A 13,145-nucleotide genomic window follows, 5' to 3' on the forward strand; every position below is an offset into this window, starting at 1 on the left:
GGGTAATATTTTAAAGAAATGATTTTTATAACCATTTGATCTGGTGCCCCATAACCCTCGACTGTTAACATAATAGGCCACATAGTACCAAACAGTGTGTGTGGGTCATTGGGCATGCTCAGCTTTTTGTTCAGAATCATGCATAAATTAAAGAAGGAGGAGACTGGTGTGGGGATAATGGGTAAGGGGATTGGTTCACTTATTCAGCCAGTTAGTCGCTCGTATACTTCACATCGGAAAGGAGTCTCTAAAATAGGGAAACTGGAATGATAATGAAGCTGCATTGTTTTTGTGTAGTCGACAAGGTTGTTTTGAGGGTTATATGGAAAAACATTCATGTCATATGCTTAACAGTGCCAGGCACAAAATTAAGTTCTGTGCTGATTTGTCTGTAGTGAGGATGGTGACATTTGTGTGACGCATCATAAAAAAACAGAATATTCTGGTTCAGGAGATTGATACTGTGAAGTACACTGGGCATGACATTTTTGATAACTTAGAAAACCAGAATTTCCTGCATGTTTCCCTAAATGGTGCTTACAATTCTGATATCCATGAAAGCAATTTTATTGTCATTTGTGTTTTTCTTGTTTGCTGAGTAGCATATTGCTGGGATTGGCGACAGCAGTGGTATTTGAGAGAATTATGAAGTGTATTTTTGCTACCATTCCTATTTTTCTCCCTTTTTTTCTTTTTCTAGTTGGACTCTGTGTACCGCCCACTTTTAACTTAAGAAGTTCACGAATAATGCCTTGGTATGCTATATGCCAATCTATGGTTAAGAACAGTACTTTCCAAATAGAGCTTGATCATAAGGATTCACTCAGTGATTTTTTTTTGAAAAAGCAAAATTATAGATTTTCTGTCTGAATCTCCAGTGGCGGGGCCTGGGAATGGTTATTTTTATCACAAGCCCCCAGGTGATATGTACTGTACTGGGCTAAAGCATATTTTCCAAACCTGGTTGGTGATGAGAATCCCTTGAAGTACCTGTTAATCATATGCATAGTACAGATTACCAGATCCCATCTCTTGTCCATTGACTAAGAAGTTGTAACTCGGGTTGAATCTGAGTCTGGTTTTTAATAGTTCCTTATTTGTTGACTCTCTTATTGTGTGTTTGTGATCTTGGTAGGCTTCTGCTTGCTAGCTTTCATATTTCCATGTAGTCAGAAAAACAAAACAAAACTTGTTTTGAATGGCAGGCTGCTTTATTCCTATTTTTTTCTTTAAAAAAATGGTTAGATAGCATAGATACAGGAGAGTGCATAAAGCATTTGTGTATGGTTTAAAGAGTAATTATAATGCAAACTCCCATTTCACCACAGTCCAGGTGTAGATGCAGAATATTGCTGGCATCGCAGAGGCACCTTTTGCCTGATCACACTCCTTTATTACCCTTCAGGTATCTACTATCTTGATTTTTATGATAACTTCCTCATTTTTCTTTACGTTTTCACCTCTTAAAGGTGAATCTCTATGTAATATCTGTTTTGACTTTTAAAGAACTTTGTATGAGAGGAATATGATGTTTGTGACTTCTTTTGCTCAGGGTTATTCTTGTGATATTCATCTGTGTTGTTCAAGTAGCTGTTATTCATTTTCATTGTTGTAGAGAATTACATTATATTCACGTACCACAATTTTATGTATAATGCTCAATAATGTTCAGTATCAAAAAAGGACAACTCATTGCCTATGTCTGTATAAGGATAAGGGAAGTGTATTTTAAGGAAGAACAGGACATGAGTTCTGTCACTTAACAGTATAAATATCCTTGATTCTATTATGGTTGATATCTTTTGGGAAATAGCCAAATACTGTTTCTGTTGGGGGAAAAAGTCAAATTGAGTACACACAAAACATTGGGAACAGTTTGTATGAGGCCATGAGGTTGGAAAGAATTGATATTTTGGAGAAACCTGTTTGCTAACCTTTCAAAATTAAAAATTTGTTCATTTTGTTTCGTTTTTGGAAGAAACAAATTGTGAAGCAATTGTCTTAGAATCTGAAAAACAATTGGCTTTGTTTGATGATAATAGTTAAAAATCTTAGATGAAGCCTACATTTAGTCTGGATGGCTTCATGTTAGAGAAATTAGCTGGGTAACCTTCAGTTTCCTTGCAAAGAACTATGGGGCATCTTATTATTGCTTTAAAAGTTAAGCCTTGTTTTTTCTGATGTAACACTTCTGTTCATGACAAACTTTCAACCACTTCTTTAAAAGCTTTAAAAAAATGTGCTTTATGGGAATTTAGTATATGTTAGTAGTTTTCCAGTTGTTAGAACTTTTGGAAGTCATGATGCTTTTTAAAAAAGGAACACTATAACGTTACTGATATATTTATTTGTATGAATTGAGAACACTATTTTGGAGGAAACGTTATAGTACCATATATATGTAATGTACATACGTGACCATGAGCACATTTGTAAGAGCAACCTATTTAATACAATGTGATTTAGCTATTATAAATTTTACACTAAAATAGTTAACTAGCTATTTACTTGTTTTTTTCTGTTAGTGATAGCTATAGTATATAGTCTTTTGATGTATATTGTAGTATACATTTATGGAGAAAAACAAATTGAAATTACTATCCATTTAACATTTATGCAAATTAGGAGAGATTACCATTATGTTAGCAGTGGAATATTTTGGACCAGTTTTTGAAACGCCAGTGATGCGCAGGAATATAGCTTGAGAACCAATGGAAGCTTATTCAGAGGCTTTCTAATGGAGATGATTAGCTGTTTCATGAGTTATTATATGGCACAGTACTAGTTAATTAGATGTGAATCATCTTCAGAATTAATAGTTATTTGTTAAGGAATTTCCTGAAAGTAATGTTGGTCTTAAACACTAAATGCATCCCATTTGTAAAATGAAGCTTTAGAATGTAATTTTGTATAGATGAGTTATATGGTATTCTCACAGATTTAAATGTGAGGTTAGAATAGGATTTACTGTGATGTTTGGGGAAGTTTTTAAATTTTGCCGTTACCGAATCATCATCAGATGAGTAACTGGCATCTGTGCTCTTAAGCCATACAGATAATCACATGTGTTGGCCAGCGTGCTCAAGTTCTCCAAAATGAGGCCGAGAAAAAAATCAATGAAATCAAGAGTTGCTTTTTTTTTTGAAAATATCAAAATTAATAAACCGTTAGCTAGATTTACTAAGAAAAAAGAAGACTCAACTAAAATTAGACATGAAAGGAGAAACATTACCGCTGATTTTACAGAAATAGAAAGGATCATGAATGCTATGAGCAATTGTAGAGCAAAAATTTGGATAACCTAGATGAAATGGCTAAATTCTAAGGAACACACATCTTACCAAAACTGAATCATGAATAAATAGAAAATATGAGTAGACTTACGACTAGTAAGGAGATTGAATCAATATCCTAAGAAAGAAAAACCTAGGACCAGATGGCTTCATTGTTGAAGTTTACCAAACACTTAAAGAACAATTAACACCAATCCTTCTTAAACCCTTCCAAAAAGTTGAAGAGGAGGGAACACTTCCAAGCTCATTCTACAAGGCAAGTGTTACCCTGATACCAAAACCAGAGAAAGACACTACAAGAAAACTACAGACCAATGCAGGCATACCTCATTTTATTGTATTTCGCTTTATTGCACTTAGCAGATACTGTGTTTTCATCAACATCAACGCAAGATGCTCCATCAGCAAAAATATTACAACTTGCTGAAGTCTCAGATGGTGATTAGTATGTTTTAGCAATGAATTATTTTTAAATTAAGGTATTTACTTATTTTTTAGATATATGCTATTGCACACTTAACAGACTACAGTATAAAGTAAACATAGCTTTTATATTCACTGGGAAACCAAAACAATTCATGTGACTTGTTTTATTGTAATATTCACTTTATACGGTGGTCTGGAACCAAAACTGCAACCTCTTTGAGGTATGCCTGTATTTCTTATTAATGTTGATGCAAAAATTCTCAACAAGTACTAGCAAACCAAATTCAACAGCACTGTAACCCTGTAACCAAGACAGACTGATTCTTAGAATGCAAGGGTGGTTCAACATATAAAAATAATCAGTGAATATACCACATTAACAGCATGAAAGGAAGAAACACATGACTATCTCTGTGCAGGCAAAAGCATTAGAAAGAATTCAGTACCCTTTCATGATTAAAAAAACACGCTACAAATGAAAAGTAAAAAGAAATTATATCATAGTAAAGGCCATATATGAAAAAAACCACAGTTAACATCATAATCAGTGATGAAAGACTGAAAGCTTTTCCTTTAAGGTCAGGAAGACAAGGATGCCTTATCTTGTCTTCACCACTGCTGTTCATTACAGTACTGGAAGTCCTGGCCAGAACAATTAAGCAAGAATTAAAAAATAAATGGCATCCAAATTGGAAAGGAAGAGATAAAATTATCTCTCTTTACAGACAACATGGTCTTATACGTATAAAACCATAAAGATTCTACTAAAAAAAACTATTAGAACTAATAAATGAATTTAGTAAAGTTCTAGGATACATAATCAGCATGCAAAAATCAGTTGCATTCTAAATGCTAACAGTTACCAATCCCAAAAAGGAAGTTAATAATTTTATTTATAGTAGCATCAAAAAGAATAAAATATTTAGGAGTAAATGTACCAAGGGTGGCAAAAACTCGTACCCTGAAAACAAAGTGTTGCTAAAAGAAATTAGACACAAATAAATGGATAGATGTCGCGTCCAGCACAAGAGCAGTGGGAAAGGCGGCACAAGGCTAAGAAAGACAATAGATGAGAGTAGAGTGCAGGTGGGGCCAAGGGACCTGCAGCTTCAAGGACTGAGCATCGAATCGGGCCAATGTATGCCTTTTATTAGTTAGATGTGGAAGTAAAAGAAGTAAAGCTTGTCAATCTCAAGATCTGTGAGTCCCATACATTACAATAGGAAACTGATTTAAGCCAATCACCCTTGCCTGCAGGATAAGCACCCAGGATAAGTCCCAAGATAAGTACTTCCCCAAGGGACAAAACCTTTATGCATATGAATAGATGGACAGCACATCATTGAGTCACTTCCCCTGCAGGTTTGTGGGAAGGAATGCAGCCACAGAGGCAGAGGCTCTCCTTAGCCGGAGGAAGGTGGGGGGCTGTGCCCACTTCTGTCGACCCCACGAGTTCCCCGGATGGTCCCCATGTGGCTGTGTCTGGCTTGGGTTATCTCCCCCTCTACCCCCACGTGGGGAATCTTACCCATCATTGACTAGCCAGCCATCTTTTTGGGGCCAAACGGGCAAACATAAGGTGTAAGCACAAAGGTGAAGCAAAGTCCCTGAAAGGATCTGTCTTACAGACTCTCCTTTCTTTAGGGGCAGATATGAGGAGACAGATAGTCTGCTGCGTGGCAACAGATAGACATCCCATGTTCATGGATTGATAAACTTAATATTGTGAAGATAACAGTATTATCTAAATCAATCTGTAGATTCAGTGTAATCCCTGTCAAACTCCCAATGACACTTTTTCCTGAAATAGAATAATCCATCTTAAAATTCATATGAAATCTCAAGGGACTGCAGCTAGCCAAAACAATATTGACAAAGGAGAACAAAGTTGGAGGTCTCATATTTCCTGATTTCAAAACCTACTACAAAGCTACAGTAATCAAAACAGTATGGTACTGGCATGGAGACAGACATATAGACCAGTTGCATAGAATGGAGAACCCATAAATAAATTCTCACATATAGTCAAATGATTTTTCACAAGTGTGCCAAGAACATTTAATGGGGAAAGGACAGGTATTGCAACAAAGTTTTGTGAAAAGTGGGTATCCACAAACAAAAGAATGAAATTGGACTCTTGTTATATACCATAAATAAAAATTAATTCAAAATGGATGAAAGAGCTAAACATAGGGCAATATATGAAACTCTTAGATGAAAACATAGGGAAAAACCTTCACGACATTGGATTTGGCAATAAGATGTTAGATATTAAAAGTCAGGCAACAAATGAAAAAAGTCGATGATTTGGACCTCATTAAAATTAAAAACTTGTGCATCAAAAGACATTACACAAAGTGAAAAGACAATCCATAGAATAGAAGAAAATGTTTTTCAATCATATATCTGATAAGGGAAAAATATACAGGATATATATAGAACTTTTATGTCTCAACAACAACCCAATTAAAAATGGGATGAGGACTTGAATAATCGTTCCTCCAATGAAGATATACAAATGCCTAATAAGCATATGAAAAGACACTCAGTCAGCATCACTAATCAGTAGGAAAATTCGAATCAAAGCCACAATGAGATACCACTTTATTCCCATTAGGATGACTGTTATCAAACAAACAATAATAAGTGTTGGTGAGGATGTGGAAGAAATGGAACCTTTGTGCATTGCTGATGGGAATGTAAAATGGTGGAGTTGTTGTGGAAATCAGACTGGCAATTCCTTAAAAAATAGAATTACCATATGATTCAACAATTCCACTTCTTGTTATATACCAAAGAAGTGAAAGCAGGGAATCAGATATTTGTATACCTATGTTCATAGCATTATTCACAATAGCCAACAGTTGCAAGCAACTAAAGTGTCCATCAGTGAATGAATGGATAAACAAAATGTGGTGTATACATGTAATGGAATATTATTCAGCCTTAAAAAAGAAGGAATTCTGATATATGCTACAACATGGATAAACGTGGAAGACATTGTGCTAAGTGAAATAAGCCAGAAATAAATGGACAAAAAGTGCTTCCAGTTACATGAGGTACCTAGAGTAGTCAGATTTATAGAGACAGTAGAGTGGTGATTGCCTGGGGCTAGGAGGAGAGGGGAATGGGGAATTAGCGTTTCAATTTGGGGAGACCAAAAAGTTCTGGAGATGGATGGTGGTGATGGTTGCACAATAATGTGAATGCACTTCATGTCACTGAAATTTATACTTAAAAATAATTAAAATGTGAAATTTTATATATTCTATACCACAATAAGAAAAGGAGGCCTTCCAAAAAGATCACTGAAAATTTAAAATGGTTTTTTTGCACTGCATTATAAAAAGCTTTTATACAAAGATCAAAAATATAGAAAAGCAGAATAGTATAATGAACCTCAATATAATCTTCACCAAGATTTAACATTTATTAGTCTTTGGTTTAATTTTTTTTGTTTGTTTTTGGCTGGAGTATTTTAAAGTAAATTACAGCTATCATGACATCTCATTGCTAAACACTGACTAGGCATCGCCAAAAGTAAGGACTTTCTCATCTGAGCACAAAACTGTGATCATGTTACCGAGCGAGGGCTTGCTGCCAACGCGCGTGGAAGGCAATACTATGGCACCGCCATTGGAGAAAAGAAAGCAAGCTTTTATTGTGAAGTTGACTGGCAAGGAGATAGGAGGCAAGGCTCAAATCTGTCTCCTCAATCCATAGTTTGGGGCGGAATTTAAGTGGTTAGAGAAGAACAGGCTGGTATGCGGAAGCGCTGGCGGGGCAGGTTCCAGCTGGAGCGCTTCAGCACTGGGTCATGTGGGACCTTTGCTTTTAAACGGATTCTGATGATAGATTTCCTGTCAAGTCTCAGCTCTTCATTCTGTGTGTGGGTGTGTGTGGGGGGACGTTGGGGGTGAAACTTTGGTTCCAGGGGTTATTGGAGGTCAAAGTTCTCTCCTGCACATGCTCCGGTTGCATAACTAATGGTTTTGTTCTGTTGTCCCTGAAAAACAACTCAGTGCCTTGTTAGGAACAGGATAAAGCCAGTTTGGGCTGGTTCTGTGGTTACAATCATACCTAAGAAAATTAACAATTATTTTAAAAATGTGTCTAACATCTAGAGTATATTCACATTGTCCCTCTTGTTCCTAAATTGTATTTTTGTTGGTTTGTTTGAACCTTGTGTTTTGAATTTGGATTTAATGTTTATCTCTTTAATGTATAACAGTCTCATGTTCTTCTCCCATTCCATCTCCCTACAGTTTTTCTTTATTCCATTTAATTTTATAGATATTGGTGCAGTGCCCTCAAATAACACCTTGTCTTATGGCTTATTTTTTTCTATTCCATGTATTTCGTATAAACTTGAAGTTAAAGCTAAAGGCTTATTAGAATCAAGTTAAACAATTTTGGCAAGAATACATCTTAAGTGATACAGATTGAACAGAAAGTAGAATGAGAATTTCCCAGCTGGGAAACCCTTTAGATAGAGTCAAGAAGCTAATTTCAGATAAAATGTCTGTTAATAATTGGTAGAATTCTGTCAAATAGTAGACAGAATTGGATGTATCAGAGATGGTGGTGATGGAAACATCTCTAGAAACCCACTTGGTACTTCTCAAGGATTTCTTGCATATTCTCTACTGTATACTTCCCTTGAAGCAGTGTAACCTTCTTATACCATTTTAGGCATACTCAGAATGAAGATAGGCTCATGTTCTGTCTTTGGTGAGAGAGAGACAGAGAGAGAGACAGAGACAGAGAGAGAGAAAAGAGAGAGAGGAAGGGAGAGAACAGGAAAAGAGGTGGATATTTGTAATTAGCAATACATTATTAGAAGATTTTTCTGTGTGTTCTCTTTTTCCAAACATAGTTCTAAAGAAATGTCAAGATGAGTGTGTTCTATTTGGGGGTTATTAGAGTTACAAAAAACAATTCATTGTATTCTATTATAGAGGCTGCAACATTTCAATACATTCAAGGATGAGAGGCTGACGAGAATTGTAATGGGGAAGAAAGGTCCAACAGCCACTCCGCGTGACCATGGTTAGAGGTTCTGGGTGACCTTCATAGTCTCAGTAACTGATTGGTCACAGTCTTGCACCAGGTTCACTGACTCTGTAGGACGATGGAGACTCGGAGCACAGCATAGCGACAACATAAGCTGTATCTTCACTGAGAACCTTCCATTCATCCAGGTGCAGCGTTTATACTGAGCGGGGAGTATACTGGGTTGTAACAGACAAGATCTGGTGTGTGGGTTGTGTTAGGTCAGCTCAGGAAAGTCTCCTATACGAAAGGACCCACTTCTTGTAACAGTCCAGCAGTAGCTTCCAGCTTGCCTCAAGGGTCATGCTCGGGGGAACAGAGATTGTTTTTGTTTTTGCTATAAGCTTTTATAGTTAACTTACAGTCTTTCCAGTTTTAATGCGGTTCACCAATTAGGAAGTCCTTTTTATAATAAGTAATGTTGCCTAGTAACGTAGTTGACAGTCTGTATTTATTTTTACCCACTAGTCTAAGTGCTAGGAGAAAGTATCAAGGACTTAAGCTTGTTAACCTTTCTCTCCAGAAGACTCCTTGAAGAAGAGAAGATTAACAACAATAACAACAACAAAACCTTTTGTGCTTTTTTGGAGAATGTGTTTACATCCATGGGCCTCTTTCACAGAAACTGCATATATTTATACAGACATAAGATTTTGCATATAATTTCATAGGATTCTTAGTTTTCCCCTCAGTTTCCCTTTGAAGGTAGAAGAGAGTGTCTTTTGTTTCTAGATAACACATGAATGAAGCTGTAGACTGGGCTGAAGTGGGGTGCATTCTTGGAAGTAATGAGTGGATCGAAGCAAGGGTACCTGTTAGATTACAGGGAAATAAAACTGTTTAGGTTGGATAGACTTGAAATGTGAAAATTTTCAACCTTTTTGCCTCTTCTCCAGCATTTACTTCTGTTGACTAACTGCTGTTCTTTCCCCTACATTCATCTCAAAGTTCTTTTCTTTCTTGACTTTTGTGAAATCAATGTCTTTTCTCTGCCTCCCCTTAAATTTAGATATTACTCAGTTTTCTCTAGCCCTCTTCTCTTTTTAATTTTTATTTTTATACTAAGATCACTTTAGTTACCACTTATTTATTGATGATTCTTAAATCTCTCTATGCCTTGGGTACAATTCCTGAGTTTTATTTATCACTGCTATTTTTAGTTCAGCTTTAGAGTGTAGACTTTGGAGGTGGACTGCCTGGGTTCGAATGCCTGAGTCGAATCCTCGCGTTAACTGTTATTCATTGTTTGACCTTGGGCCAGTTATTAATACTTAACAGTGCCTGTTTTCCCCAGCTGTGAAATGACACCTGCCTGATAGGGAGTTGTTAGGATTAAATGAGTTTAACTCAATACCATGTTTAGAACAATGCCTGGCATTTAGTAAGTTATCAGTTGTGGTTATTATTATTATTATTATTCTTAGAGTTATTTGCCCTTTAAACTCTCTCTCCCTTCCTAATCCCCAAAGTTCGCTGGCAGTTCCAGAACATTACAGGGAAGTGATAGTTCTTACTTAGATTAAGTTTGTCAAGCAGGTCAGTGGTCAGCATACTGAATATTTATTTTTCCTAGCAAACGTTAGTAGCAACTATGCCTTATTTTGTAAGGATTGTATGTTTTTATGGTATTTTTGGCCAGATATTGTCTAAATGGACCACCCCCACATTCAGTGATTCACTAGGATGATTTATGGGACTCAGAATATGGTTGTGCTCATGAATATGGATTTACTACAGTGAAAAGCTACAAAGCAAAATCAGCAAGGAGAAAAAGGCGCATGGGGTAAAGTACAGAGGAAACCAGGTGTAAACTTCTAAGCATCCTTTCCCAGTGGAGTCACACAGGATGTGCTTAATTCCTCAGCGGTGAGTTAGGACAGACTTGAGAAACGTCTACCAGGGAAGCTTATTAGAGATTCCGTGCTTGCGGTTTACACTGGGGTTGTTCATGTAGCCACCTCTGTCTAGAGTGTCCCCAAATTTCAGACCCTCAGAAAGAAAGTCCACGTTCAACATAAACTGCATTGTTTGCAGCGTTTAGGCACAATGAGCTGTTCTTATCAGGGATTGGTGGGGAGCCCTTCAGAAATCTAAGTTCCCGGATGCCAGTGAAAGGGCCAACCCTGGAGGGACACCTGTCTAAGGATAGCAGCCTTAGGCCTGTTCTGTTAGCTCTTTTCTGCAGAGGTATATTGTAAAATGTATTTTACCTAAGAAACCACTATCAACAAACATGCATTTTTTCAAACAGGTTTATTGAGATACAATTCACACACCATAAAATTTTGCATTTAAAGTGAACAGTGCAGTGATTTTTAGTAGGCTTGTAGACTTGTGCAGCCACCACCACAGTCTGATTTTAGAATATTTTCATCACCCAGGAACAAACCCCACGTTCATGAGCAGTCATCCCCCCTCCCTTAATTCTTACCCCCAGCCCCAGGCAACCACTCATCTACTTCCTGTCTCTGTGGAACAAATCGATTTATTCAACATGTTTTCACCTTTATTTCATCTCTGATATTAATGGGTTTGTAAGATGGTAGTTCAGTAACTGTTCAGAGGTATTTCTCTTTCGGTGCGTGTCAGAGAGTCCGAGTTTGAGTCAATGTAGTCTCCACACCTAGAGCTCACCAACAGTAATCACCGGCACAACTGGTGTTATATGAGTCAGTGGCATTTAATGAGATAATTCTCTATAAAGGCCCTTGTCTTTGCAAACTTCGGTCTCACCTTTTAAAAAGTATGTTCTATAGTTAGTTGAGGCTTACCAATGAGAACTTTGATACTTACCTGGTTAACATTTAGTCCTTTCATGGTATCTTTTTGCTGTAAGATAGGGACTCATGCAGAGAATTGGATGAGCCTGGGAGTAGCTGCACTATTGCTATTGGGATGTAGATAGGGAAAGAGGGATACATTGTCAGCAGGGAAAGGCAAAAGAATACTTTTATAGTAAGTGGCCATTATTATTCTTTTACATTCTCTAATATGGGTACAATATGCAAGAATAAATAAGTACATTTACATGCAAATTTCTAAATTATATTTGAAGAATTATAAAAGTTCTTTAAAGTTAAAAAATTTTTAAAGCAAAGATGTTGTGAGTCTTTAAATCATTATTTTGATTGAAATCTAGTTTCTCCCGTAACTGAATTAGTAGACAAGCGATACTGTAAACAGAGAACTGTGGGAGGATGTTTGTGGTTAAAACACAGAACTTGGTGTGTTACATAGATATTGACTAACCTTGGGTGTTTACCCAAATGTCTAAGTCTCTGTAAGTTCTTATGCTTTTGAAATAGTTTCATTTTAGTGTTATCACATGTTTATAGCTATTTTGGGGCATCAGGAACTAATGTATCAAATGACTTGCTATCAGGGACAAAGCACCACAGCTGACTTACCCACCTGCCTGCCTCCCAGGTGACCCGCGCCATGCTGCTCTCCATAGGGATGCTTATGCTGTCGGCAACACAGGTCTACACCATCCTCACCGTCCAGCTCTTCGCCTTCCTAAACCTGCTGCCCGTAGAAGCGGACATTTTAGCAGTAAGTACAGTAAAATGTATTCCTATCTAAAAAGATCCTTAAAGAAAACCTTTAAGAAGTTCCAAGTGATGGGCTCTTTCTTATAAGATGTTTCCCTACAAACACAGGCGCACACACATAGTTGTTACTTGAAAGTGAGGGAACCTTACTCATCTTTTTATTGCTTAATATCGGAGATTACATCTAATGTACAGTAAGTGCCTGATAAATGTTGTTGCTTTTGAGCGTGTGTGTGCACACTCGCGAGTGCTCATGCACACACTTAGATCTGCATGCTGTGCATTTTTGTAGAATCTTACTGATTTCCTTGCTAATTAGTGTATCTATAATGATTTTGATAATGATATTTTAAAAATACACAAGATGTCCATAGAAACTTTCAGCCTAAGATTAACGTGAATGGTCAGAAGAGAAGCACAATGGTCTTATCTTTGATGGTGGCTAGAAAAGATTTTAGAGAAGGTTACTCTTCAGAACCTTAGGTGTCTGTCCTTTCTGGGCTACTGTCTTACTGTCCTCTAAACTGGGAAGTGTGTGTGTTTCCTAGTTCTCATTTCTGTGAAACTAGAAAGAGAATTAACTGTGTGTGGTGTGTATGTTCCTGTATGTACCTGTGTATATCCGTCCTCCAGGTACTAGGCTAAGGATTTCTTGTTTTTATTGTCTGGGTACAAGTGATTTGCTTAATGACAGGTGAGAAATAGAAGGGCCAGAATTGTTGCTGACCAAAGCTTGATGTGGTCTTCCGCTGTGTTTCTGCATTCTGTGGCACTTGTGGAAGGGTCTAGAACATGAGAGAACCAGGCTGATTTTTATACCATA

General features: G+C 37.0%; 1 protein-coding gene across 3 annotated transcripts in view; it reads left to right on the plus strand.

The window, feature by feature from the left end:
• Positions 1–13,145, plus strand: part of RNF13 (ring finger protein 13) — a 128,717-nt gene that overhangs the window by 25,820 nt on the left and 89,752 nt on the right. The window contains exon 2 of one of the 3 annotated variants that reach the window (XM_033122312.1): positions 12,198–12,323. In XM_033122312.1, the coding sequence (XP_032978203.1) occupies positions 12,210–12,323 (114 nt within the window). In that variant the 5' untranslated portion in view covers positions 12,198–12,209. Of the gene's footprint in view, positions 1–12,153; positions 12,324–13,145 lie in introns of those variants that run through there. The other 2 variants (XM_033122322.1, XM_033122332.1) reach the window with 2 other exon arrangements.

The sequence above is a fragment of the Rhinolophus ferrumequinum genome, chromosome 2 (assembly GCF_004115265.2).
Source record: "Rhinolophus ferrumequinum isolate MPI-CBG mRhiFer1 chromosome 2, mRhiFer1_v1.p, whole genome shotgun sequence".
NCBI lineage: Eukaryota > Metazoa > Chordata > Mammalia > Chiroptera > Rhinolophidae > Rhinolophus > Rhinolophus ferrumequinum.